A 14,625-nucleotide genomic window follows, 5' to 3' on the forward strand; every position below is an offset into this window, starting at 1 on the left:
GATAACCCTCTAGTAGCACAATGCGGAAGTATCAGTTGTCGACAATGCTTACAAATCTATCGATGCCTGCAAATTAGATTTGTTGAAATTGGTAAAGGTCAATGATGCAGATAACAACAAGAAGAAAAGTTTTTTATCATCCAAGTAGCGACATGGATGGCACATATATGGCCCTTCTTAATGGATGTTGTAGTGGTGTAAATTAAGGAAACCTACAGAGATACGGTGATGAGATAGACAAGTTCAGGAGCATGAAGGCATACGTGAGGTATGTTCACTCTGCCACCCGTATTATAAACCCAAACCATTAATGCATTTATCATCTATGCATTGATCTTGAGCTTGGTTACATTTGTGCTACTTATGACCTGTCAAAATTCGGTGAAGTTGAAGAAACTACCACTAGGATAATAACTGTTATAGAACACTTGTCTACATGAAGATGTTTTTAGTCTAGTTAATTGTAATACATGCTAACTAGACCTAGAGTGACTTCGTACCAAAGGTCACCGAGGACAAAGGAGGTACGAAGCGTTACATTGGGGAATACGTGGCACTACATTTGAGGGTAAGGTACAATATCCCATGTAAGTTGCCCATCAATAATTAGTGGATAACAATAAAAAAAGCGATTCTACATCACACGACTGGAGATATCATCCATGAATTAGCAGGTTGAGCAAGGAGCTTTTACCACCTTGAAGGACACATGGCGCAAGTACTTAAGTATGATCGTCTGTAGATTCCTGAACCCAAAGAGGAAGCATGGAACTGCACAAAGCAGTTCATCCTCACCAAAGTTAGGAAATGGCCTAAGTGCAGAGTCAAGACATACAAAGATTTTGATTCAATTAAATGGCTTAGATCATCTTCCGCAGCTTACGGTTATGTTGGCAAGAAAGGAGAAAATGAAAATTATCTTAGAGCCAAACAAACAACCGTCACACTCATTGAAAGGTTAGTGCACGACCCTGGCTATGACCTCGAAGCTATAGAAAACTCTACACCGGATGTTGCTTTCTCTCGAACGCAATTTAGCCAAATTAAGGTGAAGAGTAAAGTACAGAACGTTTGGGGTGAAATATTTCTCTACAATCTCATTGAAGGATTGTTCGTTGATCCCTTGATAGAATATTTTATTAGGCAGGACTCTTTCTATTATATAGGAAAAGATCCCTTGTTATCCGTCCCAACCTTGATTTAAGATGTATTGAGTAAGAAGAAATACACCTATACTTTAGACTGGTCCTCCTTTTATAGCTTAGTGTAGAAGTAGGACTCAAGATTATCTTCCCCACTTATCTTTAAGGTGTATTTTTACTAAATGAGAAAACACAACATAGCCTATGGTTTATTGTGGGTGAAAAGGTTGGAGATACAATAAGAAACACATACCTTATATTCAATCAGCGGATAGTAGAGTCAAAGCGATAAATATTCATGAAGGATGAAAATTGATTCATGTGTTATATTTCCTATATGGGCTCACCTTATGAGAGTAAATATTTGAAACACAAGGACGAAAGCATTTGGAATTGAGATTCAGAGGTAGTCTGGCATCTTCAAAGAGGTCAAATGTCGATGAACTCGAGTTTCAGAGGGAGCAAATGGGTTCAGTCAACTTGTGACAATCTCAATCATAGTGATTGAGAGGGAGTTTCACTATTGAAGGTGAAACACTTATGAGATAAACTTGATTTGATTGATTTTTATACTAATGATATCATTTAAATGCCTTATGGGCCCTGTTAAAATCATGAGGAAGTAATGACTTCCAATTGATTATCGCTTGTATTTGTTGATGTTATTGGAAGATGACAATCTTACAAATAACTTAATCCCCTATCATGATAGACATTGTGTGATGACTAAAAAAAATCAGGATAGATGATTTCTAGCATGGTGGATTCAGTTCCCTAAATAGACCATGACTTTCTAGATTGTGATAGACATCGTGTGATAACTAAAACCAATCACAATAGATTATGAATGTTCCTATGGTAAGTTCACATTACCTTTGAACAATTTTGAGTGATGGTGAATATCATGTGACTTGACGTTCTTGATGAGACCAAATCTCTGATATCATATTGAGATGATATCTAAAACTAGGTATCACATGTTAGGGGATTCTTTATATCACGTGTTAGGTGGTATGTTAAACTAGGTATCACGTGTTAGGTGATATGTAAAACAAGGTTTTATATGTTAGATGATACTTAATATCATGTGTCATATGATCACAAGATATGTAATATGATTATACCATTTATCTTCCCTATCTAAGAGGGAGTGTTGATGTATGTAGCATCGATCAGATGTCAAATGAGTTGACATTCAAATATCAAATGAGTTTATATTCAAGAAAATAGAAAGTCAAATGAGTCGACTTTCAAAAGTCAAATGAGTTGACATTCGCCAAATGAGTTGGCATTGAATAAAACTAGGAAGTCAAATGAGTTGAAATTGTAGAAACCATTATTTATGTTGAGGTAATATGTTATTCATATTGTGTATGAATCTTGTTTATCCTCTCTAAGCTTAAGAGGGAGTGTTAATAATTGGTAGCTTTAGTTGAATAAACTATAGTGCAAATATATATATAGTATTAATATATTAAATATATGTGATATTTATTTGTCATTATATTAATTACATTCTAATGAATAGACATGTCCTGTGAAGAGACATGTCTATCCATACTTTATCCTATATTAGAGAGACGGCTTCCATTTGGAAAGTACATATCAAATACGATGGCAGTACTATTACATTTGCAGCAGATCCGAAAAATGCAACAATGCCCTACATTTATCACCCCCCACCCCCCCCCCCCCCCCCCCCCCCCCACCAACCACCCCAAAAAAGAAAGAAAAACAAATCGTCTTCCAGACGACTACCCAACAAAAAACAAAAGAAAACTATACTACAAGATATAGGGTGGGAGGATGTCCCTGGATTGAATGCTTGTTTGCGGATATGCCATAGATCTCACTCAACAACCATCTGCTTAGCTCAAACTCCTTGGAGCAGTCACAAGGCTTCCATCCTGTTCTTTTCTATTGCTGCCAATTTCTCTCCCAGAGCTTCTTTCTCCACCTTCCATTCTTCTTGTTAACTCCTTTTCTTCTTCCATTTTCTTGTCAACTCCTTTTCTATTGAAGTGTTAGGAATGTTCCTTTAAATGCTTCCTCCATCTGAGCAAGTGACTGCATGAGGGGTGGCTTCTCTAGCACCATGGGTATGGTATGTCCGACCTTCTATATCTCAACTGCCTTTTCATGTTCCACTCTACATAAGTAAACTCCAATCTTTATGACAGTCTCTCTTTTTAAATGCTACTAGTGACTCTATTGCTTTGACTATGGCTTCCAAGTTCTTCCCCCTGAGCCTCTTTTATGGTCTCCTTAGTGCTCTGTTCCATCCCCTATAACTCTTTGAGGAATTTTTAGCTTTTTCCTCAAATGAGAGTGTTTTCATTCCTATCTCTAATGATTCCAAGTGCTCACGTTGTGCTTCCATTCTATCTTCCATCTCCATCTCCAAGAGGGTTGGTGAAGGTGGAGGTATCATTACAAACTCTTCCAACAATCTATCTGCCTCCTCCAACACTGTGCCCTCAACTTGTGTTTCCTCTTTAATTGTACTCATGCCTTCCATGTGCTTCCCACTCCATACTTCCTTCTTTCCTGTGGATTGAACCAACAAGGCAATTAGGTGAGCCACTTCTAAAATTATCTTCTCCTTTGCACTTAAAGAAGCTTGGAGACTGTTTCTTGTATCCAGTTCTTCTCTTCCTTTATCCTTAGTGTTAAGTGCCTGAAATTGGGATCACAATTGCTCCTAATTTCTTGCAAACTATCAAAGTTCCCAATTTGTATATTTCAAATAAGTGACCACAACTCTTTTTTTGGGTGAGCTATGGCTGAATGAAAGCCTGAACACCAAAATTGCTCAAATTAATGCTCACGATAACTATAGCACCCTCGTGCAATGGCATTCACAACTAGGAGAATAACACAACACACCCCCTATTTTGCTTCCACTATCATGCAATATGAAGCCAACTTAGATGCTCTACTTCAAACGAAATCCACAACTATTAAGAGGTATTCTTGTGCCAAGCTGTCAACCTTTAAATTGTGGCTCTATCCCAGACGCCTCACTATATTTGATTGGCGGTAGTTGATTCCTCTTAACACCACTCGGGGTCTTTTTTTTGGTTAATAACATGCTCCTATTCACACCTGTGCCATTCATCTACAGTCCTTCAATTAATGGTCCTTTGCAGTGAATCCTCAAGTACTCTTGCCACTATAGAAACTGCTGGAAATGATCCTTTCAAAAATTAATATGGCTCTTACTCAATTCCCAAATAATTGAAATTTCCAGCAATAGTGGCGGCTTCATAATATATTTGCAAGAGGTAAAAGATAAGTGAAGTTCTTATGCTGCAATAAATGCCAGGACAAACTTCACTGATTTTCACAAAATGTTACAAGAGTCTCAAGCCAAAATGTTTTTTGTTACCAAAAATCTACAGGGACACTGCAAATGGAACAAGTCAATTTTTAAGAGGATTTTGACAAGAGCGTTATCCCCTGACATGGTAATTCCAACCTTATTATTGTCACACTCAAAGAAACTCCATATGCAGCAATTAAATTTTCATCTACGCTCAACAAATACTTTGTTGTCAAGATGCAAAATGTCACTGGGCAGCAGGAATCAATAACTCTTTAATTGCTAAAACTCTTAAGAAATACTGCCACAAAAAATTATTGTTTGACGCCACATAAGCCTATTGGTGTTCATTGGAATAAACTAATTTATATCTGCCATCAAATAAGATATTTCACCACTACTATAGTCCAACAATTAATAAATTAAAATGAGCCCGATATTGATCTTTACGACAAATGGAAACCCTGACCAATAAGGAGGTATTAAATTAGGACTTATTAAACATTGCCAAAACTTGTCAATGAAAAGTTATATCGCCCTGTCTTCTTTAGAATTTTCGAATATGTCAGGCGTACAATACTTAGGCATCGCACCTTCTTGTCTTCCAACCTCCTCAATGTCTGAGATCCTTCATGACATAGTGTAACTCCATACATGACGACGATAAATGCTTTCCCAACTTACAAATAATTAAAATCTTTGTTAACAACAACCCATTTTGATGGTTACCAACATTTCCAAACACAGTGTATCATCCCTAGGAACAATATATTTAATCAAAAATGTCTTCGAAAACATTCACAGCTTTAGTTAATTATATAACTTGTTTGTTCTTTCTGCGTTAACTATAGCCTTCAAAAATTAAAGAACAACTTTGCTTTCGTGGCGAATATTATTTCAAACTTCGAGTGCTGGTAAAAATAAGGCCGGATCATTTCCAGTCAAGTATGGTTTTAGCAAACTATAACACTTCCAATATTTAATTGTTAGGGACCCGTGCAGTAGGAAAAATGGCAGACATATATAAATTTCCATTAACCAGAAATGCTCTATCAATATTCCAACTCCATTTCCAGGGATACACATTTACCTATTATTCCTCATTGTTCCAGCCAATGTATTTAATCACCCAATTTGCAAATTTTTGAGATGAAGTTCTTTTGCAATATTAAAATGTTCACAACTTCTAGCAGAGATACTATTTTTCACCAATAGCCATTAAAAATGTTAAGAAACATTATTCACAATATTAGGAACAATTATTTATTCCCTTATAACCTTCGACCATTTTTTTGATATTAAATTAATATCAAATATCAGATTAAAATTTTGATTTGTTTTCTCTAATTCTGATTAGCAATTTCAAAACTACAAATATGCCATTACTCCATTTGTATATCTGCAACTATGCTCTGATTGAACCTCTGACTATACCCAATATCTGGCAATATAAACCAGCAAATGTTCATCAAAATATTTAGTTCAAACAACTGCAGATTTTTTGTTGTATTATATAACCAGCAATACAATAACATGACCAGATATCCAATTTTATTATAGTGACACCAGTCAGATTGGAAACTAAGAAAGAACTTGTAAGCTCAATGTGAACTCTATCTCAAATCCACTGCAATGTTAAATTGGGTCTGCGTCCAATCCACAAGAAATGCCCTGAAGGTTTCCGTCCTCAGGTCTGAGTAGATAGGTATAAGACATAAGCTCTCCCAATGTTTCTCCAATAGAAACCTTAGTTATCGATTCGTGAAAAGAATCTGAGTCTGACATGTGAATCAGATCCGTGGATTCATGATTTGTTTTTTCCCATTTATGATTCGTGGAGGATTCATTATATACACACACACACTAAAAAATAAGAGAAATATACATAATTCTAAAACTAAATCATTTCATAGTATGAATCTATGATTTCGGTATGAATTTATGAATCAAAGCCATTATGATTATAAGAAAAAAATCGGAAAAAAAACTGGAAGAATACAGACGAATCCGGGCATGAATCCAGATCCGGCCTCTAGGGCATGAATCTGATAACTAGGAGAGAAACTCAAAAACTAGATCCAAACTAATAAACCAGGCACGACCAAAATGAGTTAGCTTCCTTATTATGCTCAAAGTGGTGACTCTTCAGCTTCCTTCTCTTGTCCTTTTGTCTTTTCCTTCTTTGTCACCTTTTAACCTACTTTATAATATTAAGTTGACCCATTTTATAAATTATGTTAAGCTTCCATAAGCCAAATTTAATATTTTATGAAGTTGACTATAGAATTTCTAATGTCCCAGAGGGTGACATTACAAGTGATAAGTCATGTTTCAAGAGATGTCTTGTTTTTACTCGCCACGTTCCCTTCACTAATCACATCATTTCATGATTAGCACTTCACTAATTGTTGCCTTAGTACAGAATTGGTGTTTGATTCATCATTGATAATTTAATTGTCATCGTGCCTTCGTAACCTTGTTATGAACATTGACCATAACATTGTTTTATTATTCATTGATTTGACTATATATCGGCTGCTACCATTTATTGTTTCTTTATCTATTATTGTGCTGCACCATGTATTCTAATGACAATCTTAATGTTCCTATCAGTGTAGATATTGACATTCGTCAAGGTTTCCTTTCTTGAACTCTTTAATATGTTAAAGTGAAGCTCAACATCGTTATTTAGTTCACTTTGACTTATGACCAGTTCTTGCAGTGTGCTACTTATGGCCCTTTGCAACCATTTTACTCTTGGAGTTCACTTAATATGTTCTCTATATATAGTGGTCCCTCCATGTGATACAATTGATTATGGTGAGACATTTTATCGACGCGTGTCTTAGCTATGGTTGTATATGAAGCACTTGATGGAGCCCTTGCATGAGTTTTCAATTTAATTTAATACCAATCATACAAATATCAACAATGAATAATTGATTATCATTAAGTGATGCTAGTTATTGTTTCCTTGTTCTTAGCTCAGGTCATCGCCTTCTTGAAATATGTAATTCAGAGGAAGACACCCGATGCAGAATACGTGGTTATCTCTTTAGTCTAGATGGATTGTGCAAGCGTCTTGCCATAATTAGTTGACATTTATAGCTTTGCTTAGATTTTCCATGAGCCTTATTATATGTACTGATTCTTGTATTTAGTATTTTTTGGTGGAGACTATCTTCGTCGACGAAAGGCCTTCTCATATATTTCTATTCTTTATTCATTTATATATATTCTAATATTATTATTATATTATAATATCATTAAAATGTTGTATTATAATGATTTAAATATTTAATTTTGTTTAATATTATTATATTTAATAATGGATTTTACATTATATTATTATATTACTGTCTTTGTATTATATTATATTGATTATGTTTTTCCAATATATTTTTAATAATAAATAGTATTGATTTATTTTTATTATTTTTTATTAAATTCTATTTTAGTAAGGTCACATTACATCAAACCAATTGACTCTATCCCAAACAACACAATTTCCTACATTTGGAACCTAGGAGTCAACTTAGTGATCACATAATTTAGGACATTGGGGATTTTGTTCAAGAGAGGATAGAGTAACTTTGGTATTTTATTCTATGTTGAATGTGCACAAAAACCACCCCGACACTACTCCTTACTTCCCTATAGCTTTGCAATTCATTGACAAAGCAGTCTGTCACCTCAACCTGGGGTCTCATCTTCTGAATGCATGTAGTGAGGCCCTCCATAACTTCTCCATTGGGATTTTAGTAGAAAAAACAGGGGTTGAGGAAGTACCTTGCTGTTGGTGGAGTTAATCAGGAAAAAGTAATATAATTTTTTTGTGTTTAGAATAATTGCAAAGGATTTTAAAATACTCAGTATACATGCATTTCTTTGTGAAATCATTGCTTGGTAGTATTCTCATTTTCTTCAATCAACCTTTGACAATAAACAATCAGTAGTCATTTTCAGAGTTGCATTGGAACACTATTTTTACCTATAGTGGGTGCTTTGTTGTGCTGCAGTTTTGGGGGTTTGAAGATTGATCTTGTAATAAATTAATAATAATCATGCTTATTTATTTGGGTACGCACAATATATGTTTATGATTATCGCTTGTATGCATCTGACTCATGAGATGTGGAATGTTGAACTTAAGTCTCTCAATTAAATAATATGAACTCTTCTGCTTAGATTTCAAGCAAATTTGCTGGAAAAGGCACTGTGGTAGGTAAGGACAGCATCACATTGCAGAATCCATGTGGCTTGTGATAAAAACATGCTTATGGATTTGCTTTTGTTTGTTCTATTTCCAGAATTCTGAACTGAGATCTAGTATGAAAATAAGTTCAAAGCTTGCTGTTTCAAGTTTACTATGTCAGAATATCTTTGTTTAGGAATAACAATTATGGTTTGTAGTTATTCTAATTTTTGAAATGGAATATCTGCAGGGGGGGCAACATTGTATGCTGCTCGCACAATAAAATTTAAGGCATCTGATGTTCCGAGGTATTCTATCTAAATTTATTTTGTTTGCAAGTTTTTTCACTTTGAAGGAACTTGGAAGTTAGAACTTTACAATAATTGAAGGAGAAGCAATTTATCTAGTGAAATATTAGAAGCAAGAGTTTTATTTGATGGTGTACTAATGAAAATGAAAATGAATAATACGGTTGTAAACTTAGGAAGGAAGGATGAAGATAGAAAATATTTATGATTGCTAAAAAAATGAATTTTGTATAGGCAGATTAAGAATGGAATAAAGTTATAAACAGTGTTTCTAAATCATTCTATACAAACTCTTGGATAAAGTTGTTGACAAATTTGGGATCTTATTCATCCAAGCAACTAAAGGAAACAATATTACCGTATCATCCACATACTGCAATGAGAAACATGAACTGAGTTTGACTGATCTGTTAGTGGATAGGACCTGCCCACAAATGTTAGACACAGTTTCATGGCAAACAGTGATTCAATTCATATTCACAAGTTTGGCTCTATCGCCAGTGGGTAGGACCTGTCTACAAATGTTAGACACAGTTTCATAACAAGGAGTGATTCAATTCGTATTCACAAGTTTGGCTCTAATACCAGTTGGACAAGAAATTCAGCCTCTGCCAGCTTTGGAAGCACTTGGCAATAATTATTGCCTTTTTCCAATACATTAAAAAAATATTTATTCAAGACTAACTTCAAATAAAAAACATGAATTCATAGTTTGCAAACTCTTTGAGTACTCTCCAAGTTGCTGAGCACTCTCTAATTTTTTTCTAGGCAAGTACTAGCATTTTTATAGACAAAAAATATGGATAAAGATATCGATGAAGGTAAAGTGTTGGTTTAAATTAGTGTTCCACGAGGTCACATCCCCCCCAAATCCTAGAGTTTCCGAGACAATGGGATGCCTCGAAAGTGTCACTTCGCCTCACCCCTAGCTCTGCTACGTTTCTTTGCCTTGGGGATGTTTCTCTTGATTTTTCGCCAATAAGAGACGTCTCTTTAGAGGTGATGTTGTTGGGGGGTGGCAGGATATCTTCAAGATGCCCATAAGTCCCTATACACCAAAGAAACTTCTAGGGGTTTCCTCATGCATTTCTTATGAAAAGGCCAAAAAACATTAAAAAGAAAAAAAAAAGAAAAAATCGTGGCTGCTAATGTAACACTAAGTAGTAAGTTATTTTAACATTTAAAGATTATAAAATATTAAAAGAGACTTCTAAAGAAGTCAAACAAGAGGATTCTACCCCCCCAACTCTCGAGCTTCTGGTACATGGATATCTCAAGGACATGGTACCCCTCGTCTTTGCCTTTGCGTCACCCAGGTGTCGCTGAGATGCGAAGATGGGCAAAAGTCCCCTCGACAGTTGGGGGTCGCCTAGGCATCCCTTGATTCTGCAAGGCTCTTCAACACTAAAAAATGATAATGTTATGATGCAGGAGCATCCTAGGTGTAAGGGCAATCTTGCACAACCCAAAAAAAAATATGTTTTGTTTTTTCAGTAAGGGCTATCTCAGTGCTGAGTTTCTATTTTTGGAAGCATATTGTTTTCAGTAAGTTGGTCGTTTGAGCTCAGGATGTTCTGATTTCTTTCCTTGAGGTTCATTTTAGATATATCAGCTTGTTAGTAAAGTTTCATTGCAAGATTAATTCTATTTGTGAAGTTATTGAAAATTGTTGGTATTGGCAGTAGGGTATTAAAACTTTGAACTCAGTTTTGAAGGCTACAAAGGCTCTAAAAAGGGCTCAAACCTCGGCCAATTGGAGTTTGCACAAGTCAAGCTCCATAGAACAAATTGTGGCATTTTCGAAATGAGGTCATATAGCCAATTAGAGCAACTGAGGATGAGTTATGGTCTCCGGAAGTTGTGCTACTTGAAATCAAAGAAAATAAAATTCCTTCAAAATTCCTTCTAAGTTTCAAAAGTTGTTGGGGGCCTACTCTAATGTAATAAAATATGAGTAATAATATCTTAGGGTGGGTCGGCCTTAAAGTTTAGGGCTGAAATTTCTAGAACCCTCTTGGGTGGTGGAAAATTACCTATATAAAGAAGGCTTGTAGGGTTGTCTAGGATAGTTCTTGATATGTATATGGTAGCTCTAGCCTACAAAATATTGTAAGGAAAATGCCCATATGGCTTTGCATGTTCTATTTCTAAATATTGTAATTCCATTTTGTTGGATACAATAAGAAACCCATTTTTTGTTCTTGCAAATTGTTGATATTTCTCTATTCTATTGTGCGCATTGTGTAAATAAGTGGAGTACCCTTCATCAAGTGGTATTAGAGAGGGGGTTCTTGGGTCTGTAGATAGATTGCCGATGTTAGGCAGTTTGCATTAGGTTTGGACTTGTGGGTTTGAGTGATAAGTGCAAAAAATATCTTTGCGAAGAAACCATGGGGAAAGAGTCGGAGGTGTGATAGAAGAGGGTTTCAGAGCATGCCAAAGACAACTTGAGGCATTGCAAGAGAATATTAGTAGATGAATGGATATTGTGGCAAAAGACAAAGGTGAGGAGGAATTTGAAGAAGGGCATATAGAAAAAGAAGCACCAAAAGTAAATCTAGAAGAGGCTAGGATTTTAAGGGCCATTTCTAGGATTGGAAAGAGACCTAAGATTGAAGTCCCCATACTTTCAAGAAATCTTAACCCAAAGGAATTGATTGACTAGATCAATGATTGAGAAGAATACGTTGAGTATGAAGATATCGAAGATCTTGAGAGGGTCAAATTTGCGAAGGCCAAATTGAAGGATCATGCAAAATTTTGGTGTTAGAAGTTTCAATTGAAGTGAAATAGAAGAGAAAAGGAGAAAATCACATGATGGGATTGGATGGTGGAAAAATTGAAGAGACAATTCATTCCTATTGATTATGAGCTTGATTTGCTGAAGAGAATGCAAGGTTTGAAACAAGTGGGAAGATCTGTTCAGGAATATACAAAAGAGTTCTATTGAGTTATCATCAATAGGTCATGCACTAGTAGGTATACAAAGAGGGGAGAGAGAGAGCCATATGTTGGAGGCCCCTTGAGAATTGGAAAATCCTTTGGGGAGATCCATTTATGAGCACTAAGGGCTTAGGAGAATCCAAACCTGTCCAAAACAAGGTCCAATGAGTCACAATTGACTTTGTTGAACGCCTTTGCTATATCCAATTTTCATAATTAACTGTTATTTGAATTTCCACTAGCAAGGTTTGAGTGAAGGAAGTCATGACTGACTATCTTGTCTAGGATCTGACTTCCTTGAACAAAACCTCCTTGTTCTTGGGAGACAATTTATAGTGTAACAGGTTTAACCCAATTGATGAGAAATTTGGAGATGAGTTTGTATGTGTTAGAAAGAGTAAATTGGGCTCCAGTATCTTCTTAAAGAACCAATGTGATTGTATAAGGTTGACTATAGAAATTGAAGGATCCAGTTGCCTTCCAGTTCTTATTTCCTTGTCATTAGTTTCAATGGATTCCTTCCAGACAGTTTACTGAAAGAAAATATGGTCAGATAAGTATCTCCCTGTTCATTTCCCTTATTTTCCATCTCAAAAAGGAGTCTGAAATGAACTCCTGCGTCATGTTAAGGATCAATTTGGTTGTATAAAATTGATCATGGATTCCTTCCATACAGTTTATGAAAAGAAAATACATACTTATAAAACCTCTCAAAAAAGAATCTATCTTAAACACCCCAATGATCAGGACCTTTAGCATTATTGGCAAAGGACATCTGCAAGCTGAGTAGCCCCATCTACTGAAATTCTTCCAAAATAATATTGTGTTCTGCTGCATAAATTAAGGAAACTTATAAGAAAAAACCTAAATTTGAAGATTACCTTTACTTCTAGTAAGAAGCATTCTGCCAAATTCTCTATATCAGATGCACTATTGAAAAAAATAACGGTACTTGTTAATGTGCTTCCACTCCATCTGGTTTTTTTGAGGATACTCTGTTCACTTCCTTTGATTTATATAATTTATCCTCTTGATCCACTATAGCTATTCTGAAAGTATTCTTGATCCACTATAAGTTACTTGATCCTTCTGATCCACTATAAGTAGATTTTATCTGACAAAGACTCCACTAACATAAATAACTATTCTAAACTCACCAAATTATCAGAGAAAATTCATACATTTTCTACAGGCCTCTGCTATTGAGAAATTACAATTTGAAATGCCAGGACTATTGATAGACTACACACACGTTACAAAATCTCTACAACAAAATGTCAACTGTACAAGCCTGATGACAACAAGAAAAATTTTAGTCAAGAAAAAGTCAGCGACAACTACAAGAAAAGTTTAAATAGATTCACAGGATAGCTTCTTCTAGATTTTTTAAGATTATATTGTATGGACTGGAGGCTTTTGTCATGTTATTCTTATCAATATGCACTCCTGGATGTAGGACATACTATTTTTATGAATTTTCTGCACAAGACAGACATGTTGCATTGGAAGCTTCTGTTTCTCAGGGGAAGGTGAGCTTGTATATTCATTATTTAATGCTTTTTAGTTTTTATTGAATTGTCTGCACGCCCCAAATACCGCTCATTATCAAGGAGCAAGTTTTTAAGCTACTTGGCTAAAATTTATTGTTCTCTGCACTTAACAGGTATTTGTTGTAGGGGCAACAGCTCCTCGATCTCAGTGGGAGGATGCTGGTGATAAGCTGCGTTCAGCTACAGTATCATTCACCCTTGTATAACTAGCTTTTGGATCATTGCATGGTACATTACATTACAGAAGCTACAAAGCATGGAGAGAAGGTAAACTGTAAAACATCAAGAGGTATGCACATATCATTTCTGTTGGGCAGAATAGTGCCTTAATTCTTTCCTTGTTTGTTGCTTTGGTCCAAGGCAAAAGTGTGATACACTTGAGAGATATATGGCTGTTGAGATTAGTAAAGGACTGTCTTTCCAGATGTGACTTCCCCTGTAACTGTAAGTGAGGCCTTGGAGAACATTTAATCTCGACCAAGTGATGAAATCATACCCATTGAGAAAAACAAAAATTCACACTATACTATTTTGTGAAGGAAAGTTCCTTGATGTCATTTGAATGTTTGCACTAAATGTACAAATATGAATAACGGTGAAACACCATACCAAGAGAAGAGTGATTATGTTGTTTTAACAATCTCTATTATTTGGCTACATTGTGATTCTGACGAATTTTATGGATTACCAAAGATACACTTTGTTGAAGCAGACTTGCTACTGTGAACCTACATAAGTGATGCATTTTATCTGAAGCCAGCAAGAGGTGTCCATATTCTGGTACAGCAAGTGTCAGTGTTTTGCTAATAGACTTGTCACCTTAAATAACAAAACCCATGAGGTAGAATTAATTATTGGCAGTATGATCTAATAGAGCAAGATTTTGAAGCATTGGAAGTTTTGGTGAATCCATTGAAATTTATTTAATTTATTTGCTTGCAAAAAGCTTGTTATAGGATAATTTTGGGTTAGCCCATAGCTTTAGTCAATAACTTAAAATTCATTCCATTTGCCAAAGATGCATATGCTTAATTCATATTGCATTAATTGACTTGAAAGGCTGTAACAAGAGAACTTTCTGAAATGCTAGTAGATTTTCTGGTACAGTTACAAGTCAAGTGGATGAAGGCTTTAACAGTATTAAATATGTTCATTTTTATCTAGT

General features: G+C 35.3%; 1 protein-coding gene across 1 annotated transcript in view; it reads left to right on the forward strand.

The window, feature by feature from the left end:
* LOC149580004 (tagatose-6-phosphate ketose/aldose isomerase, putative (Mog1/PsbP/DUF1795-like photosystem II reaction center PsbP family protein)) overlaps window positions 1-14,351 on the forward strand; it is a 116,914-nt gene extending 102,563 nt beyond the window's left edge. The window contains exons 5-7 of the mRNA XM_089788327.1: window positions 8,910-8,967; window positions 13,367-13,439; window positions 13,574-14,351. Coding sequence (XP_089644453.1) covers window positions 8,910-8,967; window positions 13,367-13,439; window positions 13,574-13,666 — 224 coding nt within the window. The 3' untranslated portion in view covers window positions 13,667-14,351. The remainder of the gene's footprint in view (window positions 1-8,909; window positions 8,968-13,366; window positions 13,440-13,573) is intronic.
* The last annotated feature ends 274 nt before the right edge of the window (window positions 14,352-14,625 follow it).

The sequence above is a fragment of the Cupressus sempervirens genome, chromosome 1 (assembly GCF_028749045.1).
Source record: "Cupressus sempervirens isolate cs-2001-9-10 chromosome 1, ASM2874904v1, whole genome shotgun sequence".
In the NCBI taxonomy this organism is placed as follows: Eukaryota; Viridiplantae; Streptophyta; class Pinopsida; order Cupressales; family Cupressaceae; genus Cupressus; species Cupressus sempervirens.